We start from the raw sequence: 25,299 nt of genomic DNA, 5'->3' as shown, positions 1-25,299 counted from the left end.
GGTCAAGCATAGCCAGCAATCTTGGGTCCTGTTAGGATTAGTGGCATTGAGAGCGAAGAAGGCTCCTTGGACCAAATTAAGAAGGCGATCTCCAGTTCCAGGGTATATGGGCTCAGGGGCATAATCAAAGGTTTGATAGCCCATAGTTTTTGTTTGACCGCTGGGGGAAGGTTTTACTGTTGGGGCTATGGGCTGCTTGGGTCCAGATGGGGCCTTTTGGTCTCCGAGCACCTGATTAGGTCCTATTAGACTTCCAGTAGGCTGTTCTGTGGTCAATTTGAGCCGAAAAAGCAGGCCAGGATTGTACTGTCCGGGGGTGTAAATACGCAGCCCCCAGAGATATCCTTAAGTCCAATCTGGTTGTTGTCTTCCATTGGAAGTAAACTGAATAGTAATATTTGTTTGCCAGAAATGGGCATAGTCATTCCTAGGTGAATTCTTAAGTCAATACCCATTACTAGAGGTTTCACATCCCCAGGAGGCACAATAATAGGCCTTAGGTCCCTGGCAGCATCTATATATTTTCCCCTCCTTTATTTTTTGTAGATAAATTTTTAAATGTTGATGGGCTCGTTCCACAATAGCTTGTCCCTGGGGGTTATAAGGAATACCTGTTTTGTGTTCAATCTCCCATTGGGTGCAGAACCGTTGAATTGTTTGGCTTATATATGTGGGTCCATTGTCTGTTTTGAGACAACGTGGACTGCCCATGCAAGAGAAAGCTTTTAAGAGATGTCCAATAACATCTTTGGCCTTTTCTCCAGTGTGTAATGTAACAAAGATATAGCCAAAGTATGTATCAATAGAAACATGTACAAAAGACAGCTTACCAAAACTAGGGAAGTGGGTAACATCAGTTTGTCAGATATCATTGGGGTGTAAGCCTCTAGGATTAACACCCAAACTGGGGAAATGAAGAAATGGAGCACATACTGGGCACAGGGAGACAATTTGTAAAGCTTGATCACGCGAGCATCCTGTGCGGAAGCGTAAAGATTGTGAATTTAGATGGAATTTAGCATGGAGTTGTGAGGCCTCATCATACTTGGTTATAGTGTATACTAGGCCCATATTATGAGTGGCAGCATCTGCTTTAGCATTACCTTCCGCCAGAGGCCCAGGAAGCTCCGAGTGTCCTCGGATATGTCCAATGAATAAAGGATCTCGTCTAGCCCAAACAAGGAGCTGAACCGTTTGTAATTGTTCCATGATAGTGGATTGCCTGCCAATATAAGGGGCTGTTTTAATAACTGAGGCTAACTTAGCAACATAGAGACTATCAGTATACACATTAAGTGGGATGGAATTGTATAGTTTAAGGGCCATAATTAGAGCCTCAACTTCTGATCTTTGGGCAGACAGTTTAGGAACAGGGTGTCAAATTACTTGAGATCCATCAAAAGCAACAGCAAACCCCCCTTTTTGCTCCGTCTGCATAAACAGTTTGAGCTCCCGAAATAGGCTCTCTTTTAATAATTTTAGGAAAAATGATAGGACATCTCTTAAGGCCTTCTAGAAGTTTATGTCGGGGAAAGTGATTATCAATTTTACCTTTGAAAGTACAAAGAAAAAGACACCAAAGATCATGTTTCTGTTGCAATTTTAAAATCATATCTTGGGTATAAGGTTGAATGAGAATGTCAAGAGTCTTTTTAAATAGTGCATCACCCAAATATTTGGCTTTCCAGAGCAGATTTATCACCAGTTCATAAAAGGGAGTTATCACCCGAGAGTTAGAAGCAGGTAAATGGACCCAATAGATGGGACTAGTCTGTCAAAACACTCCAGTAGGAGTTAATTTTGATGGCAGGATTATAAATGATAGGGGTATAGAATAATCTATCTGGGTAACCTGCATCTCTTGTAAGGCTGTTTCTATTAACCTGAGTGCCTTCAAGGCTTTTGGAGTAGGTTTTCGCAGGGAGGTGGGTGAGGGGCCTCCTCTCAAAAGGTCATACAGGGGTTTAAGTTAGTAGTTTAATATACTTAATGTTTAATCAACAATGCGAATTTATTTACTAAAATCAATCTTTATCTGAAACAGTAAGAATTATTAGGCAATAAGGATCTTTCTGTAAAGAAATAAACTCACATTCCAATAGGTGTTTGCCATGTCAAAATATGGACAAAATTTTAGCTCACATTAGTATGGTTAAATTAGGAAAATAAACTGAAATATCTTTAAGTTAATTATAGTCAGTTTAGTATATGAAATTTTTTCTCTCTTTTTTGTTTAGATAACAATATAAAAATCTTTTTACTTAGGGAAATGAATAGAAAGACCTTATTTTACCCAAAGATGATTTCTTTCTTCTTCTTAGGATCCATGTGTGCTTTGTCTTTGTTGGAACATCTTGTTCTTTAAAAAAAATACACTTTGGAACAATTTCTGAAAACCTTAGGATCTATAAACAAATTATTATACTTTGATAAGAAATATCAATGAAAATATAGTTAAAACCCTTAGATATTTTGTAGAAATAATTATAATAATTTATCATCTTATGAGTTTAAACAGTAACTTTGAGAAGGAGAAACTACGTGATTGCATTTTCACTTAAAAGCAAATTTACAGTAAACACATTTATCTCAAATATCTGTAACTGAAAAGGCAGAGTATCTGATAAATGTAAATATAAAACATAAATTATGGGTTTCCTGTTGAAGAAAAACAATTAGGCAAATATATATTAACTAATCAATTAGGCATGTGCTAATTAATTTATAGATTAACAAATATAGGTGATGTAAATATCTAAAAAAATATATATTAAGAATAAGAACTTAACTTATAATTGTATTAACTTTATGTAACCACGTGGTCTTAAAATATTTGGATCCATGTTAATTTATTTTTAACTAGGAGTGCACTCTTCTATGTGACGTCACTTGATGTACTGAAATAAGATCCTTGAGTATACATTTTTATTTTTATAGTTAGCAATTAGAATAAGGATTCTTTGGTCATCACAGGAACTTTGCCGGCTTGTTCCTGTGGCAAGCAAATGCATCCTCATAACTTCCAAAATTAAAAGTAAAATATAAAGAAGCATATTTGATATCTCTCATCAATAGAACATTATTTAGTAACACAACTACAGAGAAAAGTCAGGTTATTTAACTTGGAACTAGCTTAAATTTAGGACTGTAACATAGAAAGCTGTGGAATTAAATTTTGTCTGAAAAAGATATCTTTTGTTAGCATTGATAGGCAGGCATGTTTCAAAAATATAGGCTCTGAGTAGCTCCGGTAGAAATCTGAAACACAGCAAAACAGGTCAGTGGCTGGAAGGCGGGACTAGAAGTCCTGTCTGAGTGACTGTGGAAGAACCAATCGGCAGCCCCCAAAAGTGTGGGAGGTGGGACCAGGAAGCCGCTCTTCTGGCTAGGCACCCCATGGTTACCATGGTGATGCAAGCAACATGGAGTCCGCTGCTCATTTTGGAGGCAAAAGTTCCCCAAGGTTTCCTAGCCGATTGCATTTTGTTTGATTTTGTCTGCATTTTTCCCCGCCTGGCCAAGATCTTACTGCGGTAGCAGCTTGTTCTGTCTCTGGACCGCCCCGTACACTCTGGCTTCCGGGGCCCGGGGTGGGCCCCTGTTCCCGTTTCCCGGCTGCAGTGGGCGTCCCTGAGCATCAAACTTGGAATTACGCTCGCTGCTGTAGCTATCTGAGCATAGACCCCAGGACCATAATTAATTTGCTGATTTATGATAGCATATTGTCCTGAGCCTGTTAAAATTTCAAGGTTACACTGTGGGAAGCCGGCGTCCTGATTGACTCAGGCTAGCTCACGACACCTCTCTTGATTTTCACTTGTCCACAACAACAACAACAACAACAACAAAAAAAATCCCTCCGGACAATACAGCCCTGCAAAGTTGTTGCCAGTCACTAGGTGTCAGCTGATTGGCAGAGAAAAACTCGAAGAGAGTCAATGTAAAGGGGGCATGGGGTCTGTAATTAGTAATTGCCTCCTTTAGTTGTTTAATGTCCTTAAAGGCTAAAGAAACATACACTCTGGCCGGCTGTCCATCGGCATCCAGGTTTTCAATTACTGGAAAAGTTTGGGATATCTTAGGCTGCCACTGAACACCCCCCCTGCCTTCTGGGGTTGTCCTCGTTCCAATCGGGGTTATAAGGAGGGAGCGCAACAGGGATCGGGGCCGTAGATGCTTTAAATCTTGACTTCTTCATTCGACCCTCCAGTTCCTCTATCTCCCTTTCCAGTTCCTCCTCCTGCCAGCTGTTACCATGGAGCCCAGTTAGTAACTCCCTTATCTTAGAAATGTACTCAGCACTGTGAAGCCCAGCTCAAGGCCAGAGGCCTTGTTACATATTTGTGTGAAAAACTAGTAAGGGAGTGTCTAGCGCCTGGAGTGCTGATCTTTTCAGACAGTAGCCAAATAAAACAGGACACAGCAACAAAAGAAACACAGAAAACAAAAGTGAAAGTACACAGTGCAGCTGCAATAAAATATGAGGCTCTCTCTTTCTTAGTAGAGGAGCTGATTCCGCTTTGGTCGCGGGTCCCACTAACCGGGACTATCAGGTCCCGCCCACCGGGACTGTCGTGTCCCACCCACGGGGACTGTCGGGTCCCACCCACGGGGACTGTGGGGTCCCACTTACCGGGACTGTTCAGTGCACCACCTCTGACGACTTGCAAGTTTTGATTTTCCCGGGTCTCGGCACCACTTGTCGCGACCCCCTTGCCCGCAAGGAAGACGCAACACCGGGAATCTTCTTACAGCTGTTTATTCAGGCTCTGCAGAGTTCTTCCTCCCCCGGAAGCCCCTCCCAGCCTTAATAAAGTATCCGAACACCCAATGTGAAGCTGCCACGTGGAGCTTTCTCATAGGGTGTCAAAGAACCAAGTGCCAACTCTCCCAAAGAAGGAGTTGTTTGTCACAGACCACAACGAGGCCGGCGCCATCTTGTAATGGCGACCGGTCTGAAGAAACGGCTCACCACAGACTTCAGTTTGAATCTTGAATTTACCAGCTATATGTAAGACTTCAGGCAGGCCACCTTACCTCTCTAAAGTGTGGTTTTGTTCTGTGCACAATGCAGATAATAATACTATCTGTTGTAGCATTATGGTGATTAAGCACATCCATGTATATGCAATGCTGGAGATGTGATACGAACCAGAAGAGTGAGCTGCTTTTAGAAGGAAGTGATAAAAAAGACATGAGAAGTGCCAGGAAATAGACATTAAAATGCATACGAACAGCAGTGTGCTTGTCATGGCTGAAGGAGGGGCGTGCACGTTATGCTGAGCGCATGTGGGAAGGCACTGCGGAAGTCTTTTGAGCCATCCCCCAGTTTCAGTAATCTGGAGGGAGGGAGTCAGGCCCCCATAGGCAGATGCACCTTATGAACAGGAGCGTGAGGTGGAACAAGTGTTGCAATTTCTGTAAGAGTGGGCCCATGTGACTAGCAGGTGGTCAGACTTCCAGACCCCTGGACCAGCATGGTCTCTTCATAAGGATTTGGCCACTGTGCTGAGTTTTATTATATTCTTTTAAGAAAAAAGTCTTTGGAAAAAGAAGCAGACTTTGCCTTTAACTGCTGTTGTAACCATTCCCTTGCTTACATCCACCCATTCCTTGTTGGCTTGATGCCTGAACGCTGAAGGCATTTATGTTTGCCAACCTTGGACTGTCACTTGGACTGAGCCTGACCAACAGGGTTTGTGGAAAGACTTGAATGATCTTGGACTTAATCTGTACTAGTCGGGAGCATTGAAGGGCTTGGGGCAGGGCATTGAAGTGCTAGGACTTGTCTGCTGGGATGATCTAAGTGGATCTTCGGAGATTTGGTAGGAGGTTTTGGTGTAGCCTCATGCAGAGGAATAAAAGGCTTGAACTAGACTGGCTCATGAGCAGAGAAAGAAGAGGAGTGTGTTCCACAGTTGTTATGGAGGCTGACAGTGTGATTTGATAACTGAAGAGACGTGAGGTGTTGAGCAAGAATGACGGCACCAGTAGCAGCTTGGAGGAGGTGGGAATGGAAGTGGGCTCAAGAGACACTTAGCGGTGATTCACCAAATTTGTGGTGGGAGTCAGTTTCTTCTCTGGCTGCTTGCTAGAACAGATGAAAAGTTGGTTCTTAAGAGATGCTTGACATCTTCAACAAATGGTGCTGGGAAAACTGGAAATCCATATGCATCAAAATGAAACTGAATCCCTTTCTCTCGCCATGCACAAAAGTTAACTCAAAATGGATCAAGGAGCTTGATATCAAATCAGAGACACAGCGTCTGATAGAAGAAAAAGTTGGCTACGATCTACATACTGTGGGGTCGGGCTCCAAATTCCTCAATAGGACACCCATAGCCCAAGAGTTAATAACTAGAATCAACAAATGGGACTTACTCAAACTAAAAAGTTTTTTCTCAGCAAAAGAAACAATAAGAGAGGTAAATCGGGAGCCTACGTCCTAGGAACAAATCTTTACTCCTCACACTTCAGATAGAGCCCTAATATCCAGAGTATACAAAGAACTCAAAAAATTAGACAATAAGATAACAAATAACCCAATCAACAGATGGGCCAAGGACCTGAACAGACACTTCTCAGAGGAGGACATACTATCAATCAACAAGCACATGAAAAAATGCTCAGCATCACTAGCAGTCGGAGAAATGCAAATCAAAACCACCCTAAGATACCATCTCACTCCAGTAAGATTGGCAGCCATTAGGAAGTCAAACAACAACAAGTGCTGGCGAGGATCTGGGGAAAAGGGTACACTTGCTCATTGTTGGTGGGACTGCAAATTGGTGCAGCCAATTTGGAAAGCATTATGGAGATTTCTTGGAAAACTGGGAATGGAACCACCATTTGACCCAGCTATTCCCCTTCTCGGTCTATTCCCTAAAGACCTAAAAAGAGCATGCTACAGGGACACTGCTACATCGATGTTCATAGCAGCACAATTCACAATAGCAAGACTGTGGAATCAACCTAGATGCCCTTCAATAGATGAATGGATAAAAAAAATGTGGCATCTATACACAATGGAGTATTACTCTGCATTAAAAAATGACAAAATCATAGAATTTGGAGGGAAATGGATGGCATTAGAGCAGATTATGCTAAGTGAAGCCAGCCAATCCCTAAAAAACAAATGCCAAATGTCTTCTTTGATATAAGGAGAGTAACTAAGAACAAGAGTAGGGACGCAGAGCATGAGAAGAAGATTAACATTAAACAGGGATAAGAGGTGGGAGGGAAAGCGAGAGGGAAGGGAAATTGCATGGAAATGGAAGGAGACCCTCATGGTTATACAAAATTACATACAAGAGGAAGTGAGGGGAAAGGGAAAAATAATACAAGGGGGAGAAATGAATTACAGTAGAGGGGGTAGAGAGAGAAGAGGGGAGGGGAGAGGAGGGGAGGGGGGATAGTAGAGGATAGGAAAGGCAGCAGAATACAACAGACACTAGTATGGCAATATGTAAATCAATGGAAGTGTAACTGATGTGATTCTGCAATCTGTATACGGGGTAAAAATGGGAGTTCATAACCCACTTGAATCAAAATGTGAAATATGATATGTCAAGAACTATGTAATGTTTTGAACAACCAACAATAAAAAAAAAGAGATGCTTGATGTTCTGAGAGGTATTTTTGAACATTTTTTCCAAGCTTTTGTTAATAACTTAATAGTTTTTTGACAATCCAATGACTTAATGCAGTTCTCATCCTATGGAAGCTTTTACTTGATCCTCTTCAGGTGGTTCTAGTGTTTAGTATTTGTCAGGAAACCAAGAATGTTGGTCGTGGGACAGAAAGTATTACACAGAAGTATGAGTGTCAGCTAGTTAAAACAGAGGTAGGGGCATCTTGGGTTTATACTCAAGTTGCTTTGAGAAACTCAGTTGTGAGAATGACAGCCTGAGGCTTGCCTTGCTTAGTAAGGGCAGGATTGATGATAAGCCCAGACCACCAGACTTTCGCTTTGCCAGCTGGGGCCTTGGCTGACTTCCATTGCATGTTGGATGGGAAGACCAGCTTAACAGCCAACCTGTGTGTGCTCCTGTGGAGACTGGAAGGCGTTTCTCCTAGGTGAGTGATTTTAGTATTTCTACCTGCTGGAGAGAATTTTGCTGAAAATATAGTTATTTGTTACACAGTTCTTGAATCTCTTATATATGATGCCTGGTGCATTGAAGTGGTTCCAGAAAATCTGTTTGAGATCAAATTAATGCCACACTTGAATTTTTTAAGGGTCTGGATGTTTGCTTTGGGACTCTTCTCTGTTGTCAGTGGATAAACTAAGAAAATGCTCAAGTTTTAGTCCTTAAAATTTTAAGAGTCCTGATATATAGTTGTATCTTTACTTATGACTTCCTTAGTTAGGTGAATATTTTTTCACACTGAACCCCAAGGAACAAACCTTTATTTCTAAAGCCCTGTTTCCATTGAAAATGTTACCCGCCAGGAGAAAATCTGTTATACCACGATTCCAGTTCCACAGGGGTTTTATTTTTTTGTTCATGTTAACAGCATATTGTACTGCCAAGGACCATAAAATTATTCCATACTTTTTGAGAATGACTATATAAAAATGTATTTATAAAAAGTTCTGATTTTGAAAAACCTTTTATTCTGCCTAAGCATTTAGCTTTAGAAATATATAAATCAGATAAATGAGTTTTATTTCAAATATATCAACATAATTTGCTTGATTACTTCTTACTTGAATTGTTTTTGGTGTGGTTCAGAAAATCTGACCTTATTGGAAGATTTAAAATTGCTCATATAGTAGTAGGTTAGGACCTTTGATTAGAAATTTTAAACCATCCCTTTAATTATTTGCCCATATTGAAGATGAGCAATAGAGAAAATGGGAGTCTGTTTCTGATAGCTAGTCTTGGGTTTCCCTGCACCAGATTTCCCTGGAGGGTTTTTGTGTTTATGATGTCGGGAGGTATAGCCAGCTTTAGAATAGGCAGGTGGATTCAGAGTGTTGGATGGAGTCCTCCTGGGGCCACATGGGGCAGGTTGTTTGCTGAAATGTTTGGGACCAGCAATATTTTGAATTCTAGATTTTTTCTGATTTTGGAATATTTGTGTATACCTAGTGAGATATCTTGGAGATGGGACCCAAGTCTAAACATGAAATCCATGTCAGTTTTCATGTATACCTAACACCCACATAACCTGAAGTCCGTGTACCTGTGTTTTTACTATGACCCATCACATGAGGTCAGCTGTGACGCTTTCCACTTGGCATTATGTTAGCACTCAAATAGTTTCAGATTTTGGAACATTTTGGATCTTCACGTTAAGGATGCGCAGTGTGTATCTGTTTGAAACAGAAATTCCCAAATTGTTCTCACACAAATTATATGAGGCTAACACAGTGGTTATTAGTTCCTCAGAGTCACTGCTCCCATGTCTGCCCCTCCCCCCTTTTTGTCTTATTTTATAATTTTGGGGGTTTGAAAGTATTTCTATATTTCTCCTTGTTTTTTCTTTTATTGATGATTTCATTGTTGCAAGGAAGAACTGTATTTTCTTTTCCTTGCTTTCTCTGTTCAGAAGCTCCATTCCCTGCTTCTAGACTGGTTGTCACCCGGGAGATGGGGGACCAAAGCAGACAGCAGAGCTGTTCCTTTCAGCTCTCCTTTGGGGAAGATGAAAACTGAATCTTAAGCAAACAGTTAGGCCTCAGGTTGGCTTGATAGTCTCCAAATGGATTAGTGTAACCTGGGGACCTTTCTTGAGTCCTGGTAATGACAGCTTTGCTATCCAGTTTGCCTTTGGGGATAGCTCTTGAGAGAATGAACCTCCTAAAACTGAGAGCTTTTATGGCCTTTGTCCAGTCTTGAGCCCTAAAGGAAATACCTAACTAGATATTGATAGGGTTTGAGCATCTGTGTAAATGAATATTTTCCTGGGGCCAATGAGAGCCTTAACTGCCCTCCCATTAATGTCCCGTGACAAGCGCTGTTTGGTGGGCAAAAGATTTTTCAGTGTTAGATTACATCCTTGATTGTTGAGGCAGAAGCATAATTCTTTAAAAAGAAGAAAAGGAGGAGCTTCTTGCAATTGAAAACTTTGGATGGAAGAAACACAGCTACTATATTTAAAAACACCTTTTTGCCAATGGTCTTAAGATTCAAGTTCATCATTTCTTTAAAACTAGTATCATTTAAGCTTGGTATGCATGAACTCTTTCTGGGCATGGATAATATCTTAACTACAGATTTTATCTCCCACTCTATAGTACCTGCTAAACAAGACATACAGCAAATGTCTATTGAATAAAGGTCTTTGATGAAGACTTTTCCCCGTTATAATCCTTATTTATTCCACTGGGGTCTTTGTGTCTTCTGTGTGGGACTCCTCTTGTTCTTCTTGTTTCATTCTTCTTAGGTCTTGTAATGACTGCTCAGTCTTGCAGAACCTGAGTTTTAGCAAACTAGGTAAAAATAGACTTTTCGTTAGAAGCACCTCACATCTGTGTTCCCCTTTACCCCGGGGTCCCTGCAAAAAGTTGACACTTTTTTTTTTTTTGAGTTGCATGTCAAAAACAGTTGGAGAGAAAAAAACAGCATCTGTTTAGTCAACATTGTTAGAAGACTATAAATTTTAAGAGTTCTCTTTTTCCAACTCCCCCCACCCCGCGCACCCGCCTCCCCAACTGAGTATGTGCTTTCAGAGCGGTGGAAACGTGTCAAAAGTGGAGAAAGTTAGATGTGGCCATTTTGAGGTTCATCAGGTCCAGAGGAGCTTTCTCAGTTGTCCTTGTACCCTGTGGAAAACAAGCTGTATACAGGTCAACAAGCTGTACACAGAGATACAGCTTCCCCTGGGCAAGCAGGCAGCAGGCACTGATGGGTGGCAGTCTGATGACAACCTCTTTGGCCCAGTGATACAGTGGGTGAGCACTGGCTTAGAATTCAGAGCTGCATGTGTGTTCCAGGCTCTGCCACTTGGCAGCTATATTGCCCTAGTCCAATGACCTATTTTGTCTCATATAAAATGGAGGTGGTCATGCCTGTCTTAATGCATTAAAGAAACTGATGTCCAGTATCTTTGTCTGCCCAAAGAAATAGATTTATACTTCATTGTTTTTTTTGTTTTTTAAACTTAATTCTCTCCTTGGTTCTGGAACATAGGGCCAACTCTGGCTATGCATCAACAAAACCCACAGTCAAGAGTGTTAGAAAGCTGGCGTGGCAGTGTGCACCTGTAATCCCAGCAGTTTGGGAGGCTGAGGCAGGAAGATTATGAGTTCGGAGTCAGCCTCAGCAAAATCGAGGTGCTAAGCATCTCAGTGAGATCCTGTCTCTAAATAAAATATAAAATAGGGCTGTGAATGATGCTCAGTGGTCAAGTGCCCCTGAGTAAAATCCCTGTTACCAAAAAAAAAAAGAATGTTACAAATAATGTGTTGTTATTAATGAGAACCCCAGGCAGTCCTGTCTTTTATTTCCTTTTGGTTTTGAAATTTGGAAAATTTTATAAAAACTATTCTAATCACACCATGGCCTTATCTTTTAATTGCATAAATAAGAGGTTTCCCCCCCTGTGGTTTTAGGAAGGTTGTGGGAGGTGTGATGTATGATTTCATTAGGCAAAGAAAATTAATAGTGCTGATTTTTGCCCAACTGTGCTCACTTGTACATGGAAATAGTACAAAAATTCTGAATAATTTATGAAGTATATTTTGTGATTGTGATATCTCTTTTCTCTCTACAGACATGATGCAAATCTGAGTAAAATGCATTTCATTTAATAAAAACTGACATTGTGGAATTTCTGTTTTTGAAATTTGATTTTTTTTTTTTTTTTTTTTAAGGTGATGGTATAATGAAGGCTTTTAGTGTGATCAACTTTTGGAACCAGTGTTTGCTTGACTTTTGAGTTTCTTGATTCCCATGTCTGTGTTCTTTTTACTTTACAGTTGCAGCATGAGAAAGCTGAACTGGAACAGCATCTGGAACAGGAGCAGGAATTTCAGGTCAACAAACTGATGAAGAAAATTAAAAAGCTGGAGAATGATACCATTTCTAAGCAGCTTACATTAGAGCAGGTAAGCATGTGTAGCTGTCCCTGGACACTGCCTTCTCATGATTAGCTGATTCTTTTCAGCTTTAAGATGCCCTGCAGAGTATGAATGAAAAATATTATTTCAGCTTGTTCTTTCTACAGTGGAAAGAAACTTTTGTTTCTGAAGGAAGCATTTGCATAGTCTCTGCTCATTCTCTTCACATATCCCCTCACCCCTCACTCAACCACAGTTAGTTCAGTTTCAGGAGATATGTGGTGATACTCTGATTTATAGCAGGAAATGTCAGGTTCCTTTTTGCAAAGCAAAAGGGGAAGAGTGATTATAACCACAGGATTGTTTCTGTGGAAGTCTGTAAGAACGTGTTACTACTGTGGACCTAAACATTTCTTTCAAGCATTATTCAGAATAAGCCATCAGCATTTATTTTTCTTCTTTGAATGATTAGCAACCTTAAATGATGCTGTCTTCTCCCAGCTAACTTTGTTGATACTGATGTGTAAAGTCTTAGACTTGGTAATTTATCCTGGGCCAGCCATCGAGTGGCATGATCTTGAGTTAACTTCACAAACTTCTCTGAGCTCAGGTTCTCCATTTGCAAACACAGCAGGGTGGACTAACATCAAATGGCCAACTGGAAGATGCAAAAGGGGGAAAGCAATGGAGCACGATCATTTTGTCTCATGCGCTTGGCAGATTGTAGTCCAGACTAGTCCTTGTACTCCTGTATCACACAGAGTTTTGGGCAGACATCATCACTCCAGTCGAGTTGGTTGTTGGACTAAATAAAGTCCCTGATATTGCTGGCCTCCTGTCCTCCAGTGACTTTTCCCAATCTAGTGTCCTGAAATTACATTTTCCCTAGATATGTTTTAAGAGGCCGTCTGTTGTGTACAGTGAATTGATTGAGATGTTCCGGCTTTCTATATTGTAGATCCTGATTGCTGCTATGACAATTTGGCTAAGCCTTGTGCATAAAAAATTGTTTGATTTGTCCCAAGTTCCGGATCTTGACTTTGTATCTGAGCTTGTGCAGACTGGTTCATCAGGCCCTCTTGGGACTGTTCTAGTTTTACATTCTATCTGAGAGAGAAACCTTGACAGGAATGGGAGGTTTGAAGGCACATTGGGGTTTATTTTAAACTAGTATTGACTTGTTTTCTGTGTTATTTTTGTATCTGCCTGTATCAAAGAGGAAATGTTACTGGGTTTTTGAGGACTGTGCAGGAGGCTGTAAAAATTTCTTCATCCCTTTCATGTAAAAAGAAAAGAGGGACCTGGGCATAATGGCACACACCTGCTATCCCAGCTACACAGGAGGCTGAGGCAGGAGGATCAGTAGCTTGAGGCCAACCCGAGCAACTTAGTGAGATACTACCTCAAAATAAAAATAAATAAAAAGGACTGGGATATATCTTGCCTGGCATGCAGAGGACTCTGGGTTTAATCCTTAGTATCGCTACCACCACCAAAAAAGTGGAGGTATTGAGTTTTCATGGGTTGGCTATTGTATATTTATATCCAGAATAACTTAGTATCTATTCTTACCATTAAGCTTTCAAATTTAAATGAGTCATGAGTTTAGAAGATCTCCTCTGCCTAAATAAATAGCTCCTGTTCTGTCCAAGCAAAGCTCTAGTCCCTGACATACCAAGTACTTGTTATTGGTACATAGTAAATATTGTTATTTGTGGCTAACCTGGTGGCCAAGTGAAAGTCTCATAACATTTGATATTGTGGAAACTTTGATCACAGTCTTCAGGATGATGGTGGTCAATATTCTAAACAGCTCCAAGGAGCCTTGAGATGGGGGCTGTGACCCCCCCCCCAAGGTACTAGCTATGGCCACAAGGTGGAGATAGTGAGCTTGTTTCATACATTTGCCTATTCTGGACATTTCATTTAAACAGGATCATATAATATGTGATCTTTTGTGACTGACTTCTTCACTGAGCATAATGTATTTATCCACTTCATAGCATGTTCTCATATTTCTTTTTCTGGCCAAATGACCTCTCACTAATGGATATTTCACTTTTTTACCCAGTCATCATTTGAGGGGCATTTGGGTTGTTTCTACCTTTTTTTTTTTTTTTTTAATTTATATATATCTCTACTATAGTATGCACTATGGTACAGTATTATGATAACAGTGAAACAAAAGATATTCCACATGATAATGATATTTTTGCATGCTTCATTAAAATTCTGTTTTCCAAAAATATTAATTGGAAAAATGCTTATGTGGCAACGTTCAATATAAAATATAACATTTATTATATCACAAACTACATATCTATATACATACCTTATTCCTATGCTTAGCATGTGTTAACTTTTTTTGCTGTGGTAACCAAAAGATCTGATAAGAACAATTTTGGAGGAAGAAAAGTTTATTTGGCACTCAGTTTCAGAGGTTTCGTTTCGTAGACAGCTGGCTCCGTTGTTTTTTTGGGCCGGAGGAGAGGCAGAAGCATATAGAGGAAAACAGATCAGGACATGGCACCAGGAAGCAGAGACAGCTTCACTCTCCAGGGACAAGACTAGTGACCTACCTTCTCTAGCCAAACCCTACCTGCCTACAGTTACCAGCCAGTTAATCCCTCTCAGGATACTAATAATTAGATTAAGGCTCTCATATCCCAATCATTTCACCTCTGAATTTTTTTTACATTGTCTCACACATGAGCTTTTGGGGAACACCTCATATCTAAACCATAACAGTAACTATGAGTTTGGGTAAATCACTAAATCTCTCTTTAGACCTCTTATCTATACAGTGAATATAATAGAAACTTACATTCTTTTTTTTTTTTTTTGTTATTTAATGAAATGATTAAAACTCTTTTAAATATAGAGATTGTTAAAGCTGATATGAAATAGTAATTGTCTTTGGGAAGAAGTAAGACTAACCACATTTATACTCTTTAATTTGAAAATCTTCCACAATTAGCATAAGCATGATTCTTTGTGTTTAAAAAATAATTGTTAAACACACATAGAACATTTAAACTTATACCTATTCTTACTCTGTTCAGGGCCAGTTTCAACTGTTACTTAATTCATATACAGAATGCCTACCACTAGTCCATTTATGAGGAAGAAGGACTTTACAAACTCTACCCAACTGCAACTTTCCTGAGAGATTCCTTTGGATAAGGAGGGAGTCTTTGAACTGAGCATTTAACTATGTCCACATTTAGGTATTATAGTTAAGAAATATGATCTGATTTTTTTTTTGGAGGGGGGCACACACAAAAAATTTTATTTAAAAAATTTTTAACATTTGTTCTTTTAAGATATACATGAAAGTGTACTTTGACATATTATACATACACAGAGTATAATTTATCCTAATTAGGTTCCTATTCTTGTGGTTGTACATGATGTGGAGTTTCACTGGTCGTGTATTATGAACATAGGAAAGTCACGTCTGATTCATTCTACTGTCTTTCCTAATCCCACCCCTCTTCCTTCCCTTCATTCCCCTTTGTCTAATCCAGTGCATTTTCACCCTTTGACTATTATGAATGATGTTTCTCTGAACATTTGTGCACTTGTTTTGTGTGGACATGTTTTCCTTTTTTCTTGGACATAAATCTAGTAGTGAATCATTGGGTCACATGGTAACTGTTTAAAATTGTACAAAATAACTTAAAAATAATTCATGAAGATCTGTGAGAGGTTTTTGTTGATCATATGTATTGTTTTTGAAGGTGTAGCTTCGGTTAAGAATGGTCCCTGTTCTCTGTAAAACAGAACTTAACAGTCCCTAGAGTCTTGGACTCCTCCTTCCTCAATAGACCCCAGCTAATTCACATATCTGAGGTTCTCATTGTCAAGTCTTGTCTCACTAAAAGGCCTTCACATGGAAGTTTTAATTAGATAGTGTGGATTCTTCTTTAAGACCCACAACCTGGGATCCTTTCATTCTTCAAATAGGGTCTGTTAACAGGTGGATCATTAAGGGGTCTGGGCTATATAAATGATTCTATTCATGTGTTGCAGAATGTGAACGCACAGAAGCTTAAAAGTTAGAAGGCTATTTTGTTGGGAAGATAGCCTTTGTCTTTAGACCCCACTGGGGGACATGAGACAGTGGGAAAGTTGAAAGAACAAGGAAACAGCAGCAGGTGAAAGCTCCATTCTTCTTAAATGGGTTCTTGATTGCTGCTGGGATCCGCTGAGGATATCAACTCTCGCTTCTTTACTCTTCCAAAGCGGACTGTGTCAGTGATTCTCTAGGGTATTTCCAGAAGCCTTCGGTCTTGGACTAGGGTAGAACAGTGATCCCTTTTGTTCTGGGGCTTCAGCCTCTTGGACTGGGCAGCTACTGGTTCTTTCGGCTCTCCAGCCTTCACACGGCCATAGTGGACTATCCAGCTTCTGGTTGCGTAAGCCATCCTAATAAATCCCCCTTTTATAATTATACTTCCTGTTGATTCTTTTCCTCTAGAAAACTGAGTATTACAGTTACCTTTTGGACCTTTTTTTTTTTTTGCATTCTAAATGCTTAATGCCAAAAGACAATTTAAAAGTAGATCTGCAAAAGCATGTAGAGAAAAATATAAAGCGATGAGGTCTTTGAAGCACACAGTATTAGCCTAACAAACTGGATTAGTCTCATCAACATGGCTTTAGTGTGCTCTAGGCTTTTTAAACAAACACTATTGGCCGTCACCTGTGAACCCTTACTGGAAAATTTTTGTTCAAAGATGTGATCCCTCCAAGTCTGTTATTTGTTGTTCACGTGGTCTTAGGTGATGGTGAAAACATTTAGAACTTGGAATTTTCTTTCATTGTCAAGAAATCTGGATCCAATCTGGAAACTATCATGCTAAATAAAGCCAATCCCCCAAAAAACCAAAGGTTGATTTTATTTTTCTTTGATATGTGGATGCTAACACACACACAATAAGGGGGGTGGGGACTAGGCAGGGGGAATGGGAAAAGGAAAGACAGTGGGATGAATCTGGCAAAACTTTCCTACATACATATACGAATAGACTACAGTGAATCTCACCATCATGTACATCCATAAGAAATTAATAAAAAAAAAAAAACCTATGAGTAAATGTCAGAAAGATGAATAGAGGGAATGGAGCAGGGCAGGTGGAGGGAGGGAAGGAGAAAGAAAGGTACTGGTGATGGAATTAGAACAAGATATATTTCAGAGGCTGGCATCGTAGCTCAGTGGTAGAGCGCTTACCTAGCATGTGTGAGGCACTGGGTTCGATCCTCAGCAACACTTTTAAAAAACAAAAAAGTATTGTGTCTATCTAAAACTAACTAACTAAATATGAATAAAGATCCATCAACAACTAAAAAAATTTAAAATAATATATATTCCATCCTTTTATAATTATATCAAAATGGATTCTACTATCATGTATAACTAAATAACCAATTAAAAAATAAGAAATTAAAAAAAAAATCTGGATCCAAATAATGTTTTTTGCCTACCAGAGGAGACTTTCCCCTTACTTGTTTACCATTAAAAAGCACGCACGGTAATGTCCCCCACTTCAGTGCTGAGGATTGAACCCAGGACCTTACTCATGAGAGGCAAGTGCTCTACCATTGAGATAAATTCCCAGCCCCACATTAGCTTGTTAAGTGACATTTAGGTTAGCAGATTATGAGTACCTTGTGTTCAGTTGGCTCTAAAAATTATCTTATGGGAATGCTATGGTTTAGATGTGGTTTGTCTCTGTTGCCCAGAAAGCTTTACTGCTGTAGGTCCCTTAATGTGGCAATGTTGGGAGGTGGTAGAACCTTTAGAATTGGGATCTAATGTGAAGTAATTAGGTTTGGGGGGCTATTGCCCTCAGAAGAGATTAATGCTAGTCTCATGGAGTGCATCAGTTCTCAAGAGATTGAGTTGTTATAAAAGAAGAAGACTGGCCCCCTGAATCTCTGTGGCTCCTGCCTCTCCCTCTTATAAGCTCCCACCATGATGGCATCTGCCATGGTATGATTCAGCCAAGGGGCCTTCCATCAGAGTTGAACCTGACCTTGGACTTTCAGCCTCCCAAAAAAATTGAATTAAACAAACCTCTTTCCTTATTACTGCCCAGCTTCAGTTTTTTTTTTAAATACTTTTAAAAAATTACAGACAGACATAATACCTTTATTTTTATGTGGTGCTAAGGATCGAACCCAGTACTTCACACGTGCTAGGCAAATGCTCTACCATTGAGCTACAATCCTAGCCCCCAGGGTTTTTTTCTTGTGACAGAAAATGGATGAATATAGGAAAGAACATGTCATATAACATGTGAACTGGACATTTAACCATTATTTAGTAATATAATGAAAAAATAGTGGAATATATTAGAAGAACATGCTATTCAGTGAATACTTTCATGATAAGTGGGATTCCCTACCATGTACCAGATGCCTTTCCACTTTCCTTCCTGTAAGTGACTCAGTGTGGCTGTCAGTTTTTCTTGGAATTTGGAGTTCTGTTCTCCTAAGTTGTCTCACCTCTCCCAAAGCACTAACACTCACATATAAAGGTTGACTTTAGAAGTGGTATGGTAATTTCATTTCATTAATATCCATTTATAATGTCTACATCTTTAAGGAAACTTCACTGGGCTCAAGTCTCCCTTCCATCTGTAATAAGCTTTGTGACCCCAGGCATGCAATTTGACCTTTTTGTGAAGCTGTCATAATGTCTAATCCCTATGTTTGGGGAGAGGATTAATCTTCCACACTCCTCTCTCATGTCTGTGTATACTGAAGTTCTTTCATTCCCTCTGAGGGAGGATTGTTCAAATGCAGACAGCACAGCAAGAAAGAAATTCACATGGTAACCTTGTGTGCTGATGATTATGTAACAGGATATACATAAGATACACACAGTTTCATAAGGTGATACCCTGTGCTTTGCACAGATTTTCTCTTCAATCCTGTTTCTTTTCTTCTTCTTCTTATTTTAATGTAAAAGTCTAAACCAATATCACAATCCAGTAATGGGTTGTGACCTGCAGTTTGAAAAACATGCTCTGCTGTACAAAATGCTTTGCTGCCTCTAGATGTTCACAGACCTGTTTCCTCTGCTTAGAGCACTTGCTCCCATCCCTATCCAAGCCTTACTGACCTCTCATGCTGGCAGCTGGTGTCTGTGCTGTACTGTCTTTCTGCATCATTCAGTCCTCTTGTAACATTCACATGCTGCTCGATTGTTTCTTCCCCTTCATTCCCTATTAAGGTAAAGGAGAACAGGGACACTGTTGACCTGTCTATCATATTCCTGGTGACTCATATCTAGTAAGTTCTCCAGAAATTGTAGCTGCTGTCATTAATAATGAAAGCCATCATCTATTTCCTATAGTGTGTTTGTCCTCATTTCCCAGGAAGATGCACCTGTATATATATTTGAGCCTCAGATGCCTCACAACTTTCTTCAGTCTGGTCACTCATCTCTTCAGTTTATGAATCTGTTGATGGTCGTATATCATTTGTGACCCAGCCCCTTTGGCTTTCATTTTTGGCCACTATCCAGTTGATGTGATCACATGACACATACTACACTTTTATTAAGTGCTGGTTTTGTGTTCCTAAGAAAGATGGCAAAAGATCCCTGGTCTCAAGGAACCTGGTCCAGGGTTGGCACACTAATATTCTGTGGCTAGTGATGAAGAAGCACTGGACAAAGTACTGTGGTGGGGGAAGCAGCCCTCCGTTCAGTGCAGAAGATTAGAAGCTGCACTGATATTGATGCAGAAAAAAGGGCACATGCTGGCCAGGGAGGTCCAGGACAGCCTTGTTTCAAGGAAGCAGAGATGTGTGAGGAGAGAGAACTAGGAGAGGAGATAGGCAGAGAACATGGCTGCAAGTATTGCCTAAAAATACAGAGTTTGTGAGCATATGAAGCCAAGTCTTTCCTCTTCATTAAGGAGCATGGAGAGAGCTGGGGTGCGAAAGTGGCTGTATGAGCTTGAGGGCGTCAGCTTGTCTTTAGAGTGAGTCTGCAGGAGGCAGCCATGTAGCTATCCCGGGGCCCATCCAGGCCATAATGCTAATGGTGCCCAGTGCTGTTACACTACACAGCATCAGGTGATTTAGAGTTGCCAGTGAGACTCCAGGTTCCAGGGATAATGCAGAGTGACACCCACTCTTCCTTGTGCCTTTGCCATCTGTAACTACAGTGAATCATAGGGGCTGGGATTTAGAATGATGAATGTGATCCTTGGGAAAAAGATTTTTAATTTTTGTTCCCTTTTTTTAAAAAAAGTTTTTTTATGTTATATTAAAATCCACAAAATGAAAAAGAAATAACACATCTTAGGAGTCTTTCCACAAGTCACAGTTTCCAATAGCCATGGGGCCATTGCCTTCTTTTTTCTCTGCTCTGTCTGAGCTCATTTAAAGATCATTAGAGATGACTCTAGTTATTAAAATCAAACTCATTCCGCCAAATCCAAGACCCTGAATTTATTTAAATTGTAAGCCAGGCTTTTACTGCCCTTCCATCAAAATACCTCCTGTTCAGCTTTAATTGGTGATTTGACTCTCTCAAATTCTAAAAATATTCATAACTGCTCCATCATCAGGGGCACCAGGAATTTCAGCTATCACACATTTTTCCAATGTTGGCATATTTTTAAAAATTTCTTCCTTGGTTTTAACTTCCAAGTATTCGTCTGCCTCTCTTGTATACCAACCTTGTTCCTCAGTAGGACCACTTTAGTAGGACACTTGAGTATTTCAGTTAATGGATTTGAATCTGATGTCTTGGATGCATTCTTCTCCGTGGCATCACCCACAATGACCTTGCCATCCTGCTTGCTGGTATTCTCCAGCAGCAGTGTGGTGCTCAGCTCCTGCTAGTGCTTCCCTAGACCCTGGCCTTCCCAATGCCATAGCTCTTCACGATCTTACGTGCTGCTGTGCCACCCATGTTAGCAAAGAAGGAGTTGCCAGGCCTGATTGGAGACCTTGGTCTACCCTGTTCATTCATCATACACTTGCGAAGGAGTAGCAGTTTTGGAAGACTGTGATCGAGGACTTGAGTCCTCTCCTTAAGGAAAATCCAGGGATAATTCTTTGTCTTTCTCTACAAGAGAAGTGGGTGAGCCGATGGCAGCTCCTCCTACACTTCCTTTCCTCCTACCCAGTAATCTTCATCCTCATCAGAATCTGGGTCTGGTTGCCTTGAGAACTCACTGGCTTCCTGTCTCTACACCTCTTTTCTCTTTCTTCTGTTTCCTATGTCTTTCTAGTCCCACTGCTTCTTTCGATCTTCCCTTTGGCACCTCACTCCTTTCTCATAATCATTAGGAAACACAGGATCATATTCATCAGCTAAGGGAGTCACAACTTTGCAGAAATCCCACTGGTAACAGTGTCCTGCAAGCCAGCTGTTTATGTGTGATGGTAACACAGTTGGCCAGTTGTCTGAGGAGCCTCTTTACTTTAGGCCGGTGACTGGGGAAAAGGGCTATAGTTTGTTTTGTCCTTTGCCTCTTTACTTGAGTGAGCTGCCTTCTTTATCTGAAGCTGAGACTGTGGAAGTTGGAAGCTTTGGGACCAGCCTTCTGTTTTTTGAGTTGCTGATCTCCACTCCCAGGTCATCATATAGGGTTATCTTTTTAGCCTGTTGCCAGTCTGTCTGGCTGACTCTGTCCATGGGTCATGGCAGTAGCAGGTGGAGCTCAGCCACATTCTACAGAAACCTGCAGACAGCAGGAGCCCACAGCTTTGTGCATTTTAAAAAATTATTTATTTTAATTAGGTATATATGACAGCAGAATGCATTTTGGTCCATTGTACACAATTACAGCATAACTTTACATTTCTCTGGTTGTACATGATGTAGCAAGCATCACATCATATGTGCAGTCATACAAGTACCTAGGGTACTGATATCCATCTTATTCCACCATCTTTCCTGCCCCCCCCCCCCCCCCCCCCCCGTTTCTTCCCTAACTTCCCTCCCCTTTGCCCAGTTGCAGGGGAATATTTAACATAAGTTCTATCTGAAAGAAAAGTATTAGTTTCAAACTCTTAGAACAGCAACTCTTCAGGTGTTAAAAGTGGTAATGATGGTGTTAAGGTTACTAGGTGCCTTTCTGTCTTGTTGTCTAGAAGGTAACTGATTCAAAATGCAAACCTAATTGTCATGGTTGCAGTTGCCGTAAAGGTCTTATGCTGATTTTAGATATGGAAACTAGTGAGTTTCACAGATAATTGTGTCATTGTGACTTATGCAGCAGTGAATTGAGTATCTTGGGGCTCACATTCAGGTTTTCATCCTTGCCTGATCTTTTTATTGTTGGGGAAACAAGGTATTTCTTGCAAATTCTGGAAGTGGGAAGAATCTGTTGTCATAGTGCTGGTTTCTGTGTACCATTTGAAAGCATTATAAATAACTCTGCTCCTTGAGGATACACTTGCAATATGGATATAAAATTTAGTGACTGCCATGCATACTTTGAAGTTTGATTTCAAATGCTAATCTCAGATTATGGAAGTCTTAGGATCTTTCATGAAATTAAATGTTTGCATTGTAAAAGCAATTCTTTACTCTTTCCAGAAAATTTGAAAAACAAGTACAAAAAGAAGTACAAAATTCAAAAACGTTGCCTAGATGGCAGTTCCCTCAAACAACTATTGTTTTTTAATTTTTATTTATTTTTTCTTCTTCATCTTTACCTTCTTTTTCCTCCTTTATTCCACTCCACTCCTCCCATACTGGGGAATGAATCCTCTCATTTTTTAACAATAGTTATGTATCATTTGCTGCCCTGCTTTCTGGGTTTTTTTTTTTTTTTTAAAGAGAGAGTGAGAGAGGAGAGAGAGAGAGAGAATTTTTAATATTTATTTTTTAGTTCTCGGCGGACACAACATCTTTGTTGGTATGTGGTGCTGAGGATCGAACCCGGGCCGCACGCATGCCAGGCGAGCGCGCTACCGCTTGAGCCACATCCCCAGCCCTGCTTTCTGTTTTTTGATGAAACATCAGAACCTATGTCTGCTCCTGTAGATAAGCACAGAGAGCACAGGTAGATGTTACCATAGTAAACCCTGAAGTTGGCTGGGTGAGAATTGGATCATAGCAAATCCTGGAGGATGTTTCAGTCACTTCAGAAGCTTGGGTACAAGAATCCCAGCTACTCAGGGGAAGTGGGAAACAAACCTCAGGTCATAGTGGCAAAATACGCAGGCTTTTTTTTTCTTGGAAGTAGGCTAACTAGGTTTAATACTCCTGCTTCTCCCTCCCTCCCCTACCCCACAAACTTGAGCAGGCTACGTTCAGTTGATGTGATTTGTTTGCCATCCTGGACCTGCTGGGATGTCAAGAAGCCCACTGAGAGGCTGAGCTCCTGGCCTGTGAGCTCTGTCAGAGGACACAGATACGTCTCTCTGCAGGACATATAAAAGAGGAATACCCACCCACCCTCCACCTGGCCGAATGCATTTTCTTTTCATGAGCTTTTTTGTCAATGGAACCAAAAGACCTGACAGGAACAATATAGAGAAAGGAAAGTTTATTTTGGCTCCTGGTTTCAGAGGTCTCAGTCTGTAGATGGCCGACTCCATACCTCTGGGCTGCAGGTGAGGCAGGACAACGTGACAGAAGGGTATGGTGGAGGACATGGTATCAGAAAGCAGAGAGCCCTCTGTTCACCAGGGACAAAAAATAAACTGCAAAGGCACACCTCTAGTGACCTATCTCCTCCAGCTACACCATCCCACCCACAGTTAGCACCCAGTATCCATATCAGTGGATTAGTGCACTGATCAGGCCACACCGCAAAATCTAATCATTTCACTTACGAATATTCTTACATTGTCTCACACATGAGCTTCTGGGGTACACCTCATATCTAAAACAGCAATTTCCCTCTTTCTTAAGTACAAAAACTCATTGTATTCTATTTCATCAGACTTTATTTTGAAACACTGGGTATCATTTGCCATATGGGTCAGTTTGCACAGATATGTTACATGATGGGAGGGAAAATACTTAAAATATCCTGTGTGCAAAAGGAGAGGCAGCACCCCATCCAAGAGTGTGCATTTTCTGGTCATGCACTGGGGAGAGAGACCTTGCCTATTAAATTGAAGGACATGGATGTGCTGCAGTAAAAGCAATAAAATACAGATATAATATAGTGAGATTTTCTAGTTGCTTGTTATTTTGAAGTGCACAAAGACTATTTATTTCCTTTTAACCAGAATGGAATTTGGTTGATGGCTTAGAAAAGGCATTGTCCTTAGGAGAGTGACTAAATATACTCAAATATCTTCATGTGAGAAAGTTTGACTATAGTAAAGATGGGAAATAAATTATGTTTTAATCAAGGAAACCTCCATTTTGGATAAAGGTGCATCTCCTTCCACCCTCATCCCCTAACACCCTCTCTCTCACACAGGGAGATGCACTGGCCTCCTGCCAGTTCTGCAAGAAGTTTCCCTAAGGTTATTTTCTTGAATCTTATTTTAGATAATGGACTGATGGAATAGTGTGCCTGTGACAGTTACACATATGACTTATTTCCCAAGGATTTCTCCATTGGGCTCCATATATTGCCCAAAACAAACAAAACAAAATCAAACAACAACAAAAAACACCCCACGCTCTTTCATACAGTTTCATACACCCAATACCTTGAAACCTGCTTTCCATCAATCTTGTTTGCTTGAAAATCCCCCCAGATTATGAACAAAGTATGTAAATTGGTGCATTAGCATGTCAAAGTGAGGAAGTAAGTCCAGAAACCATATCAATCTGAATAATTAAATGTGGGTCTACTTAAAAATTCATTTCTAATCAGCCCAGTGTGTATATGACTCTAATCCTAGCAACTTGATAAGCTGAGGCAGGAGGATCACAAGTTCAAGGCAGCCTCAGCAACTTAGCAAGACCAGGTCTCAAGGTAAAAACCATGAAAAAGTACTGGGAATGTTGCTCAGTGATAAAGTGCCCCTTGGTTAAGTCTCCAGTACCTAAATAAATAAATATTCATCTCTCAGCATCACTGAACAGAAGCAAGATTTACTGAGATGGTCAATTATAAAATAGGGTCATTTTTACATATACTAATAAAATATTTTTATGTCATGATATTGTTAGTTTCAGAGAACAAATCCTATAATTTAAAGAGTAAAATCCCACCCCCTTTTAAAAAAATTTTTGGGTACTGGGGATTCAACCCAGCTGAGCTTTACTCCTAAGCTACATCCCCAGACCTTTTTATTTATTTATTTTGTGACAGGGTCTCCATAAGTTTCTGAGTTTCACCTTAAACTTAGGA

At 40.3% G+C, this 25,299-nt stretch overlaps 1 protein-coding gene and 1 pseudogene across 2 annotated transcripts in view; one reads left to right on the top strand and one right to left on the bottom strand.

Moving 5' to 3' along the window:
- Window positions 1-25,299, top strand: part of CCDC6 (coiled-coil domain containing 6) — a 118,882-nt gene that overhangs the window by 62,950 nt on the left and 30,633 nt on the right. Inside the window, exon 3 of the mRNA XM_081267297.1 lies at window positions 11,927-12,055. Coding sequence (XP_081123423.1) covers window positions 11,927-12,055 — 129 coding nt within the window. The remainder of the gene's footprint in view (window positions 1-11,926; window positions 12,056-25,299) is intronic.
- Window positions 20,446-21,668, bottom strand: LOC308634040 (splicing factor 45-like; annotated as a pseudogene). The gene has a single exon. The product of its transcript is annotated as a splicing factor 45-like (transcript).

This window comes from Spermophilus citellus, assembly GCF_964194105.1.
Source record: "Spermophilus citellus genome assembly, chromosome: 15".
Taxonomy (NCBI): Eukaryota; Metazoa; Chordata; class Mammalia; order Rodentia; family Sciuridae; genus Spermophilus; species Spermophilus citellus.
The sequence above is the reverse complement of the archived record's forward strand: the minus strand, read 5'-3'. Positions and strand labels throughout refer to the sequence as shown.